We start from the raw sequence: 16,451 nt of genomic DNA on the forward strand, positions 1-16,451 counted from the left end.
CTTTTCTGACAACCCAATAGATATTTTTTTTATTTTGGAGATTAGCATGGAAATATGTATGGATGATATGCTATGATGCCTGGAGTGCTGTAAAATGAAATGGTGGAGCCAGCCGAGTGGCGCGTTGGTTAGGAGTTGGCTTGGGACGCCAGCTCTGAGCAGCAGGGCCGCCGGTTTGGATCCCACATGAGGGCCAGTGACACTGCCCTCTACAGCTAAGATGGTGAACAACAGCTCGACCTGGAGCTGGGCTGCTGTAAGTCACCAGTGACGGCGTAGGCTGCAGTCCCTGTGGCAGTGGGTTGCCATGGGCTACCGTGTGTAGCCAGCAGCCAGCGTGAGCTGCCGTCCAGAAGCCGGCGACTGATGTGCCTCACCCGGGAAGAGCGCAATAATGGTGCCAACGTGGCCCAGTGAAGCAACGTCCTCCACAACTAGACTGAAGAACCAAAGGACAGCAACTTGTCTGTTCCCCTTCCCACAATTCCCCAGCACTGTTCCCATCCCCCAATTCCCCAATAAAAATCTTTAAAAAAAAAAAGATAAGCAGTCTTTTCACAAAAGTAATCACAATAACATTGCCACATCTGAATAATAGCTACAGTAATTCCTGTTTCATCAACCCTCTAGTCAGTTTTCAAATTTCCCTGATTTGTGTCATCAATATTTTTTAGTGCATTTGTTACAGTCAACATCCAAACGTGGTCCATTTATTGAGATTGGTTGAAATGTCTCTTCAATCCCTTTCTCTGTAAGGATCTTCCCTTTCCCCCAAAATTTGTTAAGTAAACTGCATTGTTTTTCTTGTGAAGTTTCCCAGTCTGCATGTTGTTAGGTTTAACCCATGTGCCATTAACATGTTCCTCTGTCTCTGTGCTTCCTCTGAATTGGTATTTAGATTGAGAGGCTTAATAAATATGTGTCACTTTGGGGCAAGAATTCTATATTGTACTTTTACATTAGGTGGTTCATAGTGTATGATTATCTTGATTGTGATGTTGGTGCCATTAATAACAACTGCTTGGGTATGCTAATTAATTAGGGAGCAAAAAGCTAGTGCCTGCATTGATTATAAACAAGTTAATACGAAATTTTTACAGGAAGGCTTCAGAATCATGATTGTGTAAACGAGACGCTATCTATAGTTATGCATATTTAAACAAGACATTAAGTTTTCTTACTATTGTAGGTTTTTTAATAATATTCTGTAGAACTTTCTAGTTGATTATGCTGCCAGTTAGTGATTTTTGCTCATTTCCAGTTATATGTGTCAGTCTTTTTTTTTCTTTGATTATTACATCACGAGGTTTGACCCGGTGTTGTGTGGCATCAGCAGAGCGCATTCCTTCCCTCACCCCAACTTTACTAAGGGGATATTTGTGGTGTCATTTCACGATTTAGGAAAAGGTAACCATGAAGGGCCTCAGTTCATCTCTCATGCAGTGTCCACCTCAGGACAAGGAACAGGGGCGCCACTCTGGCCAGAGACCTGCCATCAACCCACCTCAGTCCAAGCCCAAGCCCAACGTTATTGGACCCTTCCTCAAGCCTTTCCTTCCCATAGGATGATGAAATGTTTGGTTTTGTCTCCACAGGGCAGGCCAAGTCCTCACAGAAAATTGAAGACTTGATGGAAATGGTGAAGAAGTTGCAGAAAGGTCCTTGTCTCCTTTGTAACTGAGATTCGGGCTGAGGTTTCGGGTCAGGCAGAAGTGGATTCAATTCCAGTCCCCACAGTTCACAACCTTGGGAAATTAACTCATTTGCTTTTACTTTTAAAAGTTAATTCTTTGAAATGACAATATGGCCCCATTATTCACAATGTTAAGTAGAAGGGCATAGGTGGCTAAACATTTTCCAAAAACCTAGCTGCAAGCCTCTTGCCAACTGCAAACTGTATTCAGGTTTTCACCTTGACTTTTTCACCCCTCCTGCACATCAACTCTGTTTGATCACCAGGCCCCTCCTGGCCGTGTGCCCACCCAGGGCAGACACCTCCCACTCCCACCCCCACCCAGGGAGCTGCAGGGCCTGGCCCTCACTGGATCTGGGGCCATCAGGAGGCCTTCCCATATCTGAAGAAGCATGTCCCTCTCCTTCGGTCTTAAATCCCTTGCCAATTTATTTCTCTTGACTGTAGTTACCACAGCCTGACTCAGTATCTCTGTTTATCTGTTCCTTGTCTCCCCTACCGGAATGTGAGCCCCTGCAGAGCCCCCCTGCTCTGCTGCTGCGCTGTCATCTTTACTCAGCCTCCCTTCCTCCCTGCAGCTGGAAACCTAGAGCCCAGGGTTGAGGTCCTGATTAACCGGGTCAACAAGGTCCAGCAAGGTGAGCTCAGGGACCTTGGCTCCTCAGCCAGGACCAGCCACGTGGGTTGCAGGGCCCCTTGTTCGTAAATTACTAAGTCCTTCCCGACAACCATGGCAGTGTTCAACCAAGCACAGGTCCATGTCAATGCAGCAGCTGTAGTCACCTCTCCATTAAGCTGGCCCTGCTGCAACTGAGCCCAACAGGAAGGGCTCCGGAAGCCTCGTTTCCTGCTCTGTAATGTCTCGGCCTGTCTAGGTTTGCTTGAAGACAGCTGTGAAATGTCACTTTGCAAGGATGGTGCAGCTGCAGGCTGCACTTACACAGCGTCTATCCTTCTGCTCTTTGGTACAGCAAAAAAGAAAGCCAGCGAGGAGCTGGGAGAGGCCCGGACCGTTTGGGAGGCCCTGCAGAAGGAACTGGACTCACGTAAGTGTGCCGGTGTCAGCCGGAGGGCCTACGGTGTCATGTCCCCTGAACCCAGTACTGCAGACACCCAGCATCCTTGCTGTGGCCAAGGGCCCTGCCCTTTCTCTGGTCTCCTGAGACCAGAGAATCTACCCCCTCCCAGTGTGGGTGGGAGTGTTCCCAAAACACCCTTCAAGCGTACTCCCACCTCTAGGCCTTTGCTAGGTTTGTTCCCTCAATAATGCAGGTTCCTGCTGCTTTACATCAGCATTCCTTTCTCAGCTCTGATGTCCCATTCTGAGACCTTCTCCAGTCATCCTATCTTGAGGACACCCTGCCCGCACCTGGTCACATGCCCCTTACTGCAGGTGGCTTGATGTGTTTCTTCACAGTTCTTATCCCAGTTTTTTTTTCTCTCCCCTCTGTGTAAATGCACTGGCTTCTGCAGGGCCCTTCCAGTCACCCTTTATCAACGTCAGGGCCTTTTGGTGCTTCCTGGGAGTATGGGTACCAGAAGGGAGGGGCTTACTTAGCTTGAAGGGTCCACATTTGGGGTTGGGGACAGGGCTGTACCACCACCCATGTGACTGAAGGTGCAGTTGGATGTCCCTGATACCTGAACATGTTACTGTGTTTTCCAGTGAGTGGCGAGAAAGTACGCCTGGAAGAGATCTTGAGCCAAAAGCAAGGTAATTGCAGCCCATCTGTGTCCAGGCTTCTGCCTTTGTCACCCTGCAGAAGCTCTCCCCATAGCAGCCCAAAACTTTTGAAACCCTTGCATCCTTCCTGTGGCTTCCACCAGACTTGCAGTAAATCACACAGTTCCATCAGGTCCCACGAGACTACACATGATGTGGCCCCGTTACTTCTCCAAAGCTGATACCTCTCGTGGGGCTGTCGGTCCCTCTCCCTGCAGAGACCCTGAAGATCCTTCGGCTCCACTGCCAGGAGAAGGAAAGTGAGGCCCAGAGGTAAGAGCCCCGCCAGGACCTTGCTTTGCCCTCCTGTGCCTTCTGGTGGATCCGTGAAAATGGGACAAAGGGCTAAGGCCCACTGCTCTCAGTTTCTTCCTCTGTGACATGGAAAGGCCACGAGTGTCTTCCTCCACGGCTCCAGCAGTGGGCAGTCGACTTATGGGCTGTCCCACTCACTGGGATAATCATTCATTTGCTGGAATATGAATTACATTCCTTCAGCTGGGTTTTCTTGTGCCTTGTGCTTGTCCCACAGGTCCTGTGGCTGTCTCTTCTCTTATCTGTCCATCTGTCCCTTCATTGAGGCATCAAGCCAGCCATCTGCCCACCCAGTCTCTATTGTCCACTATCTTTTCGTCCACCCAGCTATCTGTGCGTCCCTCTCTCTGCCTCCTGAACACTTACTTAGCTCTTTTTGGGACCAGAAGCCCCACCCTGGCAGACGCAGATTAGTACAGTTTGAGAAACTCAGATGAGATTGAGTGTGTGTGCTTCTGTGCTTGACCACGCCCATATCGATCTCTAACCCTCACAGAGATATGTGCAGGGGCCACATGCTCATGCCCCGCAAAATTACAGAGTACTTCACTCTATTGGGCTGTCAGAAAAGTCATGACACATTTTTCCAATGAAAAACAAAAAAAATAACGTCATGACTTTTCCGGCAACCCAATAGAAGGCTAGCACTGACTCAAGAGAAGGAGGCAAAAGCCTCACCCCAGCCCATCCTAGGGACACATCCAGAGAACATGACTGAGGGCTGCCTTGCCTCTTCCCAGGAAGCAGACTGTGCTGCAGGAGTGCAAGGAGCGCATTTCTGCCCTGAACTCCCAGATCGAGGAAGAGAAGAGCAAACAGAGGCAGCTGAGGTAAAGCCCAGTGCCTGGGCGGGGTGGGGTGGTGGTGGCGGTGACACCAGGGGTGGGGTCGCTGCCAGCAGAGCAAAGAGCACCAGCAGGCCCCACCTCGGTGTGTGTGTGAGGAGGCCTGGCCTGAACCCTCAGCCCCTCATCCCATGTTGTCGGCCCCCAGGTTGCATTTCGAGGACCAGCTGGAGGAGCTGATGGGCCAGCACAAGGACCTCTGGGAATTCCACGTGAGTCACTCAATGCCACTCCTCCCACCTTCCCCATCTTCCCCAGCAGCACGAGGCCCCCAATTCAGGGTCACCCTCCAGGATCCCTTCCCGTCACATGCCACACCCCATTCCTGAGCAAGCCCTGATAGCCATGTCAAAATGGCCCCCAGTTTAGGCCGTCCTCACCACAGGCTTCACCCTCTAGTTGGTCCAGCCCACCCATGCCTGCTGCCCTCCCAGGCCCTTCAGTGGTCAGGAGGAGCCCTGATGAGCCAAGGAGAGGTTGTCCATCAAGGAGGTCCGTGGGTGTGTTTGGGGCCATCACAGGCATAGGGCAGACAGCGGAGAACCAAGCACGCCAGTGTTTGCCACCGGGGGATCCAGGCTGTAAACAAGAAGATAGGCAGAGAGGATGAATGTCAGGACGGAAGGCCACACAGGGACAGGAGCGCAGTACTGGCCTGCTAACTGATTCGGCAGAGAACCACCCTGACTTAACAGTGTTTGCAGGATCACCCCAGGGCTGATTGCAAAGCTTCTGAATGGTAACCGCCTCATCAGCCTCTCCAGCACAGCACTGTAGGTGTCTGGGGTGAAACAGTGACAGGCAAGGGCAGTGGCCAGTGCATACGCCCCGAGGCTGGACTGTGCCTGGCATGCAGGGAGGGCCGCTGTAGTAGGAACTGAGGCGTGCTGAGTAAAGACTAGGTCCAGGTAGGCATCTGAGGCGCGTGGGGGCAGCTGGGAGTTGTGGATGGACGTTTCTATCCCCTCAGCGGCCAGAGCAACTGGCCCAGGAGATTGGTGCACTGGACAGCAGCAAGGAGCAGTTGCTTAAGGAAGGTGAGGCCTGCTCCATCACGCCATGCCCCACCCCACCCTGTCCAGTCTGGCCACGCCACACCACGCCACACCCACCTTTCCTTTCCTACTGCAGAGAAGCTGGCGGAGGCCAAGTTGGAAGATGTGAAGCTCCGTCTGTGCTCCCAGTTTGGAGCTAAGGGTCACTCAGCCATCGCTGAGGGGCTGTTCCTCCGCAGCCAGGAGGCAGCATCTGCGGTGTAAGAGTGGGACCAGGTCGGGGGGACGGGGCGGAGGGAGGAAGCTGCCGCACTGATGGCCCCACCCTCAGGCACCTGTTTGAGGACGAGAACAGAAGGGCCCGGCAGCTGCTGGAGGACACCGCCCAGCACCACGCCCAGCTGCAACAGAAGAGGCAGAGGTGGGCATGGAGCCCTCGCGGCAGTCCACAAGGGCGGCTTGGCCGAGGGAGTCTCTCCTGGCCTCTCACACCCTTCTGTCCTTCCTCGCCTCCCCCTCACCCTTCTGTCCAGGCTGAAGGAGGAACTGGAAAAGCTCGCAGTGCAGGTCCCTGCTCAGGCCCAGAACAAGCAAGAGGAAAGGGCTGGCTCAGGAGACGCTGTGAGCCTGGTATCGGGTGGCGGGGGACAGAGACAGCTTGTGAAAGGGGCAGGGGGGCGGGAAGGCAAGGAGAGGTTCCGGGGAGTCCTCAGAGGACGGTCTTTGGGGAAGGGCCTTGCCACAGGAGCACAGCCAAGGCAAAGGCACAGAGGCTGGCAGGGGCCGGGTGGGAAGGGGCAGGCCCCAGGGAGGGTGTGCGTACAGGGATGCATGGAGGCCCCCGTCTCAGACCCTGACCTCCCACAGGCCAGGCCCAAGCCCCTCGGACTCAGTGAGGAGAGAGACCCAGAGCTGCCCGCCAAGCAGGGCCTGATACCCTCCTAGGCGAGGAGGACCCACCCTGCCCTGGCACTCATTCCATGCGCTTTGGGAAATAAAGACACTATTTCAATACAACTGCCTCAGCTGAGTCTATGCTGAAGGGTTGGCGCTTGTCCGGCCCAAGACCCCTGGACCTTGAGAGTGGGGGAAGCCTTGGCCGCACCCTGCCTCCCAGCCTCAGCCTGATTCCCACAGCAGCTGCTCAGCAAATGCGGCTTTAACCTCATAGCTTCTGGTGTGCTCATTTCTAGGACTTGACACACCACTCTGGGTCCCCAGGCCGAGGGACGCAGGCTTGAGACACGCTCACAATAAGCTCAGGCGTTCTCCAAAACCACCCTGGGATTGTTTCTTCAATTCCTTATTCAGGTTTGGAATACACAGAACCCCAGAAATCCCAACAATGAGGACCAAGGAGCTAAGGACCTCAGCCAGTCCGTTATTTGCTCACAGTCCCCCACTGATTAGCTGAGAAAAATGAAATTGGAGGCTGACTGTAGTTTGTGCTCTCATGGACACAAAATATAGAACCAAGACACTTGTTCCATGAATATATTAGAAACGGCATCACTCACTAAGGACTGTTGTTGTGTACTCCAAGGCCTGTTTCAAATCCAAAATGGGCCCACCGATGAAGGACAATGATGAGCGTCAAAGACTGTGCTTCTGGGTAAAAAATTAGTTACATACAAAGAGATTCTTTTTCTTGAAAGGGTCCCACACCCAGCTAGGACAGTAACATGATGGAGTTGGAAAGCTACCCAAACAGCCCCCAGACTGAAAAGCACCGTTCCCGTGAAAGGACACACTGGGAAGCTGTTCAGCCAGAGGCCTTGGGCATCGAACCCCAAACCCAGCCTCCAGGTTTTCTGGCTATGAGATGGGGTTAATCGTACCTGTGTTACACAAAAAAAACTGGCAATACCCTGTCAAAATAAATCTTAGGTCTCATGAGAATTAAGACAGTACATTCACCTGAATGAAATGGAAACATTTCTAAAAACTGCAATTCAGCTAAGCCCATGATTAGAACTACTTTTGTAGGTTTAGTTGGTTCACAATAAAATACAACAACAAAAAACAGTTAAACTGATGAATAAAAGGCCTTTACATGTAATACCTATTTATTAAAAAAAAAAAACTAGGTATAGAAGGTAACTTCCTTTATACTTATGGGTGAAACATTTAAAGCATTTCAGGCATATTCAAATACTATTTACCTGCTGGAAGCTCTAGACAGTGAAACAGGACAGAAATGAAGGCGTAACGATTTATGCTTATGTACTTTAGAAATGTAGCAGCATCTACAGATAAATTACAGAATGGCTAAATAAATATACAAGGTTGCTGAACAGAGGTGAATATTTTAAAATTTAATTTATGTGTATAGACCAGGGCACAGGACCCAAAATAACAGTGCCTGGAATCTCTATTGCAAGGAAGTGATACAATGTAGCAATGGTCCTACAGGAAGGGCCTGCATCAGGTGAGCTTGAGAACCTCAACCAAAGGCTGCTTCACTTAAGTGGCCGGGAGACAGGCCACGGACTCCAGTTTTCCTGTCCACACTCACATCAGGAAGCAGCAAACCCCAGGTGGAGTGTAGCCGGGCTTTATACCCTGCTCGTAACATGGGCATAATCTTGCTGCAAACCAGCCCAGCAGAAGAGCCCTCCATGTTCTCACCAACACTAGGTGAGAACCTGGTCAATCATAAATTTCACTTTTAGTCAGGAAACAGGGATTACCAACTGGTATGAACTACACCCAAAGTCAGCTTACTCTACAGTCCAGAGGTCAGAGGTCATGCAGATGCACATTCTGGTCCAGCAAAACAGCCAGTTGCAGGCATGCTGGAACAAAGCAGCAACAAATAACAAAATGAAATTTTAAAATAGACATTTGCAATAGCATAAAATACCATGTATCTAGGAATTAATGTAATGATAGTCAAGGCAACCTCTTAGAAAACTACAGTTCACAGAAATTTTTGAAAGACCTACATAAACGAAGGTAGACAGTGCTCATAAATTGGAAACTCACTGTAAAGGTGCCATTTCTGCCCACAGTGATACATGAATCATGGCAATCTCAATGAAAACTGTGCAGGCCTTTGGTGCGAATGCACAGAATGATTGTAAAATGCATGCATGTGGGAACGCAAAGGTCCAAGCACAGCCCACATGCTGTGAAGATGAACACGGCGAGAAGGTGTCTACAGGATATGAAAACACTACGAAGCTACAGTCAGTAAGACCCTGTAGTGTTGAAGGAAGGACAGACAGCTGGCACGAGAGGAGGAAGAGCCCGGTGCACATGTGCACACAGGAATTACCAAGGTGACCCTGCTGAGTCATTTCAATTTCTCAGTAAATGTCGCTGGATCAAACACATCTGTTAAGAAAGAAGTAATAACATTTGGTCCCTAGATCATATACCAAAAGATCAATATGTGTAAATGTAAAAAGCAATTTTTGAGAAACACTTTATGACTGACTTCAATATGGGGTATGTTAGGGCTCTCCACATAAACAGAATCAATTTAAATACAAGGAATTGCTCATACAATTACGGAGGCTGAGCAGTTCCAAGACCTGCAGTCAGCTAGTTTGATGGACAAGTTCCAGCCCCAAGCAGAAGGCCTGAGAACCAGGACAGACGGTGTGAGCAGAAGTCTGAGGGCAGGAGAAGACTAATGTCCCAGCTCAGCCGTCACTCAGACTTTTTGTCCTATTCAGACCCTCAACTGATTGGGTGAGGCCCAGCACATTGGGGAGAGCAATCTGCTTTACTCAAAGTCTACCAATTCAGATGTTAATCTCATCCAGAAACAGACACACCCAGAGTAGTGCCTGAACAAACATCTGGGCACCCATGGCCGTTATGTTGACACAAAATTAGCCATCGTAACAGTCCACCCCTTGTCACTTTGCCATCCATATGCATCTCCTTAAATCATACTTTGTCTCCAAATAAAGGCAACAAAAAGGTCAAAATTCCACTGAACATGACACAACCGTGTCCTTGAATGATGTTTCCTCTTCTCCATGATACCCTATAATAAATACTATTGGGTTGTTGGAAAAGTCATGACACATTTTTGCATTGAAAAGCATAGAAAAATACGTCATGACTTTCCCAATGACCCAATATCACCTCCTGGCCAGTGCTCACCCTTGAGGAGATGACAGGACCTGTAATCGCTGAGGCTTGGGAAATTGGCATGTAAATCCACAGTTCTGGAATGTGCTGACCAGGAAGTCAAACTAACACTGGTAACAGCCAAATGCTGTTGCCTGGGTCAGTGAGACGTTCATGCTCAAAGGCATCCATTCTCCTCCATTTTCCTATCATTTTTGAGCACTTTATAGAGTTTTCCTAAGATATTCCTGAAATTGAAATCCCCAAAGTAGTCTTCCGTTTTTCTGTTAGCAGCAGCATCACCACTGCATGGGTCTGATGATGAGGACAGGCCCCTATCAGGCAGGGACAGCTGTCTTTAGCTGGCTGAATTGCCAGTCTGTTGAAGTTGGATTTTGGTCACGCCCCAAGGTGGGTGGCGTGGAAAGTGGTTGGTGGAATGATATACTCAGTGACACCCACATCCTAATCCCAGAGCCTGTGAATATGTTACCTGACAGCAAACGGGACTGAATATGTGACTAAGGATCCTGAGATGGGGAGATTATCCTGGGTTATCTGGGAGAGCCCCAGGTTATCACAGGATCCCTACAAGAGATAGGCTGGGGGGTTGGTCAGAGAGAGATTGGAAGATGCTGGTTTTGAAACATGATTCGTTTTATTAAGGACATGCACAGAGATTTCAGTGTGCCGTGCTTTGCATAAATAGCCTGCTCAGCCTCATGCTCTGCACAAAGAAAGCGGCTTCTAGCATGCCCATTTTACCATCTTCAGAGTGAACGGGCCTCACACGAACGGGGAAGGACACAGAGTTTATATGGGTGTGGGACGCTGGCAAACCCATTCACGATGGGGCTGAGGTCAATATCCTTGCGGTCAACAAGCGGCTTCAGGCGGAAGTGCTGCAAAATGGCGGTCAAGAACAGAAACACCTCCATGCGAGCCAGGCCTTCTCCAACACACACCCGCTTTCCTGGAGTGAAAACAGTATACATGAGACATTGCGGCAGCTCTTGGAAACAGCAGCTCAGGAGCTGGGGGGGGGGGCAGGCTGTGGGCAAAGTGCAGCCCTAAGGAAATGGACCCCTCTCTGCCATTGAAAGGAAGCACGGGGTGGATTTCAGTATAAGAACGCCAGGGACCAGCCTTCACACACCTCAGTCACCAAGGCTTGGCTGCATAAACCCACGCTGGGTTGAAGGATGGCCCCTGCCTACCCCATGCTCACCCCAGTGTCCTACAGGAAAAAGGCCAACGCTGCCACATCAGTGTGAAAGTTACAAGTTGGTCATATGACTGGCCCTCACACCAACACCAGAGGGAAGACTCTGGGAAGGAGGCCAATGGTCCATGAGGGAGACACTGAGTCACAGCCCAAAGAAGGCTGGGTGGTCTTATGATGAACCCAGGTAATGAAGCATTAGATTTTGTATGGTAACCCTATGGAGAATTAGGTAGTACAGTTCTGAAGGATTTTCCAGTAGGTCCTCTTAAACAGATAAACAGTTTTAGCACTGAAAGTGAAATATCCACTGTATGGAAAAATAATTCATCCGCAACACCTCACTCCCAGGACTTCTGGTGAAAAGATGTCATTTAACCTCTCTGAACAGGGAAGAACACATTTGGATCATGTTGGTGGTAGAAGTGGGGACATGATGTAGGTCTGGGATGATGAGAGATCACACACAGAGCAGAGGGCAAGAATTTGGGACAAATCCCTGAGGAAGGTGCTACATTGGAACGCTTCTTACCTGCAGAAAATGCCTTGAAATGGTCACTGTACTTGAACTTTCCATTTTCATTCAGAAAGTGCTCTGGCTTAAATTGCTCTGGATCAGGGAATTCTTGTTTGTCGTACAAGAGGGAGTCCAGTGTTGGAATTACGATTGTGCCCTAGAAGGGATAAAGGCTGTCTCAGTCAGTCAAGTTAGCCAACCATGGCCTTTGATGTGCAAGCCCATTGTTTTGAGGTTTACCTCACACAGATAATACGATTCCAGTGGGGGAAGGTGTTTGCTTAAGGACAAGACAGGAAGCCTCAGGGTCAGATGTGAACAGCGAGAGAGCTCTGAGCTCTTCAGAGGAGTGACTCCAGAGCTGGATGTTACTGTTGTTGGTTTCTGATGTCAGAATATACCACAAAGCCCTGGCACTATCTGAGGAGTCCCTTTTCTATATTTCCTCCGTTTCTGTGCTTACAGGGTCCATGTGAGGACTGCTGGCAAGGCAGCACTCTGCTGGCCCAGCTCCCACAGTTCGGCCACATCTGCCGTAAGGAGGTTCCCTTGGATACCCCATCGTGCTCCCTGGCAGGAGAGCAGCACAGCCGCTAGGATGCTGCTCAGGGTGTGCAGTCTAGATTCACAGCTGACCTTGGGGATGACGTATCCTCTGAACACTGTGTCCCGGGTGGCTTTGTGGTACAGGTTGGAAGGCACGAGGTTGATGAACCGCATGATCTCATGTACCACAGCATCCATGTAGGGCATCTCCAGCCTGTCCTTGATGGCAGGGATACGGCTTGGCCCAATCACCCTATCAATTTCCTCGTGAAGTTTCTCTGCCAAGATACGAATGGACAGATGTGAAGGACTGACTCCAGGCTGACTCAACACCCGTCCTCCCAGCGCAGTGCTTTGGGGTGCCCCAAGTACTCTGGATTGTTGGATAACCCCTTTGCAAATGTCACTAAAAGCTAACCTCTATGAAGTTATAGTCTTCAGCATGTTTTGGCCTCCACCATCTTTTTTTATTTTTTATTGAGGTAACACTGCTTTATAGCATTATGTAAGTTTTTGGTGTACAACATTAAAATTTAACATCTATATGTTGTGCTCAACACCAAAAGTATACTTTCCACCATCACCATATAATTGACCCCCTTATCCTTCACACGCTCCCTCCACCCCCTTTAGCCTCTGGTAAACACTGATCTTTTGTCTGTTTCTATGAGTTCCTTTGTTCTGTTTTTTATATTCTACATATGAGTGAAATCATATGGCATTTGTCTTTCTCCATCTGACTTAGTTCACTTGGTGTAGTAACTTACAGGTGCACCCATGTTGTTGCAAATGGCAAGATTACAACCTTTTTATGGCTTAATAATGTTCCATTCGTGTGTGTGTGTGTGTGTGTGTGTACACATACCACACGTCTTCTTTATCCATCCAGCCACTGATGGACACTTAGGTTATTTCCATATCTTGGTTGTTGTAAATAATGCTGCAATGAATGTAGAGGTGCATATATTTTTTTCAATTAGCATTTTAATATTCTTCAGATAAATACCCAGAAGTGCGATTGCTGGGTCCTAAGGTGGCTCTATTTCTAATGTTTTGAGGATTCTCCACACTGTTTTCCGTAGTGGCTGCACCAGTTTACATCCACAACAGTGCACGAGGGTTCCCTTTTCTCCACATCCTCGCCAACACTAGTTATTTCTTGTCTTTCTGATAATAGCCATCATAATAGGTGTGACTCTCATTGTGGTTTTGATTTGCATTTCCCTGATGATTAGTGATAAATATCTTTCATGTGCCTATTGGCTGTCTGTATGTACTCTTTGAAAAAATGTCTATTCAGGTCCTCTGCCCATTTTTAAATCAGGTTGTTAGTTTGTTGTTGTTGAGTTGTATGACTTCCTTATATAATTTAGATATTGAACCCTTATCAGATGTCTGATTTGCAACTATCTTTTCCCATTCAGCAGGTTGTCTTTTCACTTTCTTGATGGTTTCCTTTGCTGTGCTGAAGCTTTTGAGTTTGATGTTGTCCTATTCGTTTATTTCTATTTTTGTTTCCCTTGCCTGTTTAAATTATTAGAGTCAAATCTACAAAAACATCACTAAGACCAGTGTCAAGGAGCTTACCACCACCTGTTTTCTTTTATGTATTACATGGTTTCAGGTATTATGTTAACATCTTTAATCAATTTTGAGTTAACTTTAGTGTCAGATATTATTTGAATTTCATTTCTTCACATGTGGCTGTCCAGTTTTCCCAACACTATTTATTGAAGAGACTGTCCTTTCTCCATGGTCTCCTCTTTGCTCCTTTGTTGTATATTATTTGTCCATATATGTGTGAGTTTACTTCTGGTCTCTTGATTCTGTTCTATTGATCTATCTGTTTTTCTGCCAGTACCACACTGTTTTGGTTACTACAGCTTTGTAGTATAATTTGAAATCAGGATGTGTGATACCTTCAGCTTTGTTCTTTTTTTCTCAGGATTACTTTGGCTATTTGGGGTCTTTTTTGTTTCCATACAAATGTTAAGATTTTTTGTTCTGTTTCTGTGAAAAATGACATTGGGATTTCAATATGGATTGCATCGAATCTGTAGATTGCTGTAGGTAGTATGGACATTTTAACAATGTTAATTCTTTCAATCTATGAACACAGGGTATCTTTCCATTTACTTGTGTCTTCCTCAATTTTTCCTGAGCTCATTGAATGGTCTTTCTGAGTTTTCTTGTAGCTTGTTGAGTTTCTTCATGACAGGTATGTTGAATTTGCTACCAGTTAGATCACAACCTTCTGTGACTTTGAGTTTGTTTTCTGGAGAATTGTTACGTTCTGTGATACCGTGTTACCGTGATTTATCGTGGTGATGGATGGGTTGGCCCTCTGCCCCGCATCTGTAGTAGCAAACACTTCTCTTTTGTAGATAAGGCTTTGTGTACTTTGATTTTGAATTCAGCAGGCTGATAATTGCAGGCCTTTCTTCTGTTTTCTAGTAGGTGGCACTAAAGCACATGTTTTCAATTACTCCTACCTGCGTTTTCTCCAGTTCTGTTTGACAGGCTGCACTTTCCACCCTCCGCTGCCTCTGGGAAAGGTGCCACTGTGTTCATTCTTGTGCTGCTGCCAGGGTCCCTGGGATGGTGGGCACCTCTGCTGCATCTGGGGTCACCTGAGTCGCAGGTGCCAGCACCATGGCAGGGTAAAGGTGGTGGTGGGGCAGGAGCCAGGGTCATGTACAAGAGCAATTCCCTTCAAAGAATTTGTCCATTGAGTCCTCAGGACAAGGAGGCGTGCTCTCTCTCTCTCTCTCTCTCTCTCTCTCTCTCTCTCTCTCTCTCTCTCTCCACAACCTCGGCTAGTCACATTCTCTTCCCTGAGAACATACCACTAATAAACCCTGCTTGCATATTAAAAAAAAAAAAGAATTTGTCCATCTATCCCAAGTGCCAGTCCTGCAAGAGTTAAGCAATGCCGGTTCCCGCTTTGCAGACAGAAAGCTGAAGCCTAAACACTCTAGGCTGACAGTCCAGGTGTGACAGCCTCACAGCCCTGGCATCCTTGCCTGTCACTTGACATACCTTCGATGTCTGGGTACTTCATGAGAATCAGAAGCCCGTATCTCAGAGTGGTGCTGGTGGTCTCTGTCCCCGCAAACAACAGGTCGGCTACGGTCACTGCAATGTTGTCCAAGGTGTACACAGGCTCTGCACCTTGTTTTTCCTGAAGATGTTAGAGACAGACAGAAAGTTGATAATGGGACATCTTCCGGTGAACAAGAAAGAGAGCCCTGTGTCCCTCATCAGCAGAGAGCCCGGCAGCCCTGCCAGCTGCACAGTGAGGAGGGGCAGGTGCACACAGGCTGTCCTGTGGAGATAGTCATTCCCATTACACAGCCAGTGATACCTCGGCGCCCAGGAAACTAGCCATGGGCGGGACTGTGCCCCTTCTATAGCCATGAGGGCCATCCTGGGAGTGAGGCTCTTCCTGGTCCTGTGCTATGACCTTCTGTAGCCCAAGGCTGAGGTATGGGGCCTCCGCTAACAACCCAAGAATCTCAGAGGCTGCCCTCGGCCTCCTTCAGCCCCCACAGCAAGCATCTTTGGATCCCAGAAGGGAGGGACGTCCCTAAGACCCAGACACCTGGAAAGGCAGTGAGGGGACCGACTCCTGGATGGGTTTCTCAGATAACCAAAGCCCATTATCTAGTGAAATCAGGTGTGGAGTCACATGCTGATTAGAGACACCAGTGACATCAAAGGAAAAAGAAGAGGCTTCACCTACCTGGGCTGGGGGTCTGAGAGGCTCAGGCAGATGCTGGGTAGGCCTGGGACCCCTTTAAGTCATGCACAAATTGGGGTTTATGTACTAATGAGGGACGCCGAGGGCTTCTCCTCATATGGGACACAGTTGTGGTTAGGAAACAGAGCCTGGAGGCAGCCAATGTGAGGGACCCACAAACCTGGTCCCACAGCCCCTGACCAGTTCCCTGAGAAAGACCGTCCTGTTGGACAGCGCGGTGGCCAGTGCAGTGGTGGTGAAGGTCAGCCAGGCAGGCTGTTGGCTGGTGTGGGCACAGTGTGTGGTGGCCATGCTGGAGCCAGTGTGCTTGTGTGAAACTGAAAGCATCACAAAGGGCCCAGTGAGGGCAGTTTGGGCACCAGCAGTGCAGGTTATAATACAATATAATAATATAATGCAATATAAAATATAATGTAATGTAATATAATATAATATAAATCTCTCTCTCTCTCTCTCTCTCACACACACACACACACACACACACACACATACACCCCAATTTCATAACAGCTGCACTTGGCTTCACAGACTATGTCGTGAGGATACCTTCTCCATCTCTATGAGCAGGCAGTCGATGAAGTCTCGGGGGCAGTTGGGGTCCAGTGACTTGTGGTGCTCCTTTACTCTTTCTAAAATATCGTTTTTTATTTCAGACACATTTTTCATTACTTTTCTATGGGTTCCAGGCAGGTAGTATAGATAGGTTGAAAAAACATTATAAATCTACAGAGAGAGAGAGAGAGAGAGAGAGA

At 48.4% G+C, this 16,451-nt stretch overlaps 2 protein-coding genes across 2 annotated transcripts in view; one reads left to right on the plus strand and one right to left on the minus strand.

Moving 5' to 3' along the window:
- Positions 1-2,031: 2,031 nt before the first annotated feature.
- On the plus strand, positions 2,032-6,565 carry SYCE1 (synaptonemal complex central element protein 1). Its single transcript, XM_019644082.1, has 10 exons — positions 2,032-2,739; positions 3,360-3,407; positions 3,635-3,689; positions 4,472-4,561; positions 4,725-4,788; positions 5,547-5,613; positions 5,708-5,831; positions 5,903-5,992; positions 6,105-6,192; positions 6,439-6,565. Exons 1-10 carry the CDS (start codon positions 2,592-2,594, stop codon positions 6,514-6,516), a joined length of 852 nt encoding a protein of 283 aa, XP_019499627.1. The 5' UTR covers positions 2,032-2,591; the 3' UTR covers positions 6,517-6,565.
- Positions 6,566-10,290: 3,725 nt separating this feature from the next.
- Positions 10,291-16,451, minus strand: part of CYP2E1 (cytochrome P450 family 2 subfamily E member 1) — a gene marked incomplete in the record, with an annotated part of 11,311 nt that continues 5,150 nt past the window's right edge. The window contains 5 exon segments of the mRNA XM_019644068.1: positions 10,291-10,627; positions 11,409-11,550; positions 12,030-12,217; positions 14,979-15,120; positions 16,246-16,422. Coding sequence (XP_019499613.1) covers positions 10,425-10,627; positions 11,409-11,550; positions 12,030-12,217; positions 14,979-15,120; positions 16,246-16,422 — 852 coding nt within the window.

Source organism: Hipposideros armiger, unplaced genomic scaffold (assembly GCF_001890085.2).
Source record: "Hipposideros armiger isolate ML-2016 unplaced genomic scaffold, ASM189008v1 scaffold_85, whole genome shotgun sequence".
In the NCBI taxonomy this organism is placed as follows: Eukaryota; Metazoa; Chordata; class Mammalia; order Chiroptera; family Hipposideridae; genus Hipposideros; species Hipposideros armiger.

Bases quoted from the DNA above. Each gene is read 5' to 3' on its own strand.
- SYCE1 (XM_019644082.1), top strand. From the start codon at position 2,592: ATGTCACTTTGCAAGGATGGTGCAGCTGCAGGCTGCACTTACACAGCG. The intron at 2,740-3,359 runs GTAAGTGTGCCG...TGTGTTTTCCAG, and splicing joins GCAGAAGGAACTGGACTCAC to TGAGTGGCGAGAAAGTACGC. The intron at 5,832-5,902 runs GTAAGAGTGGGA...CCCCACCCTCAG, and splicing joins CAGGAGGCAGCATCTGCGGT to GCACCTGTTTGAGGACGAGA.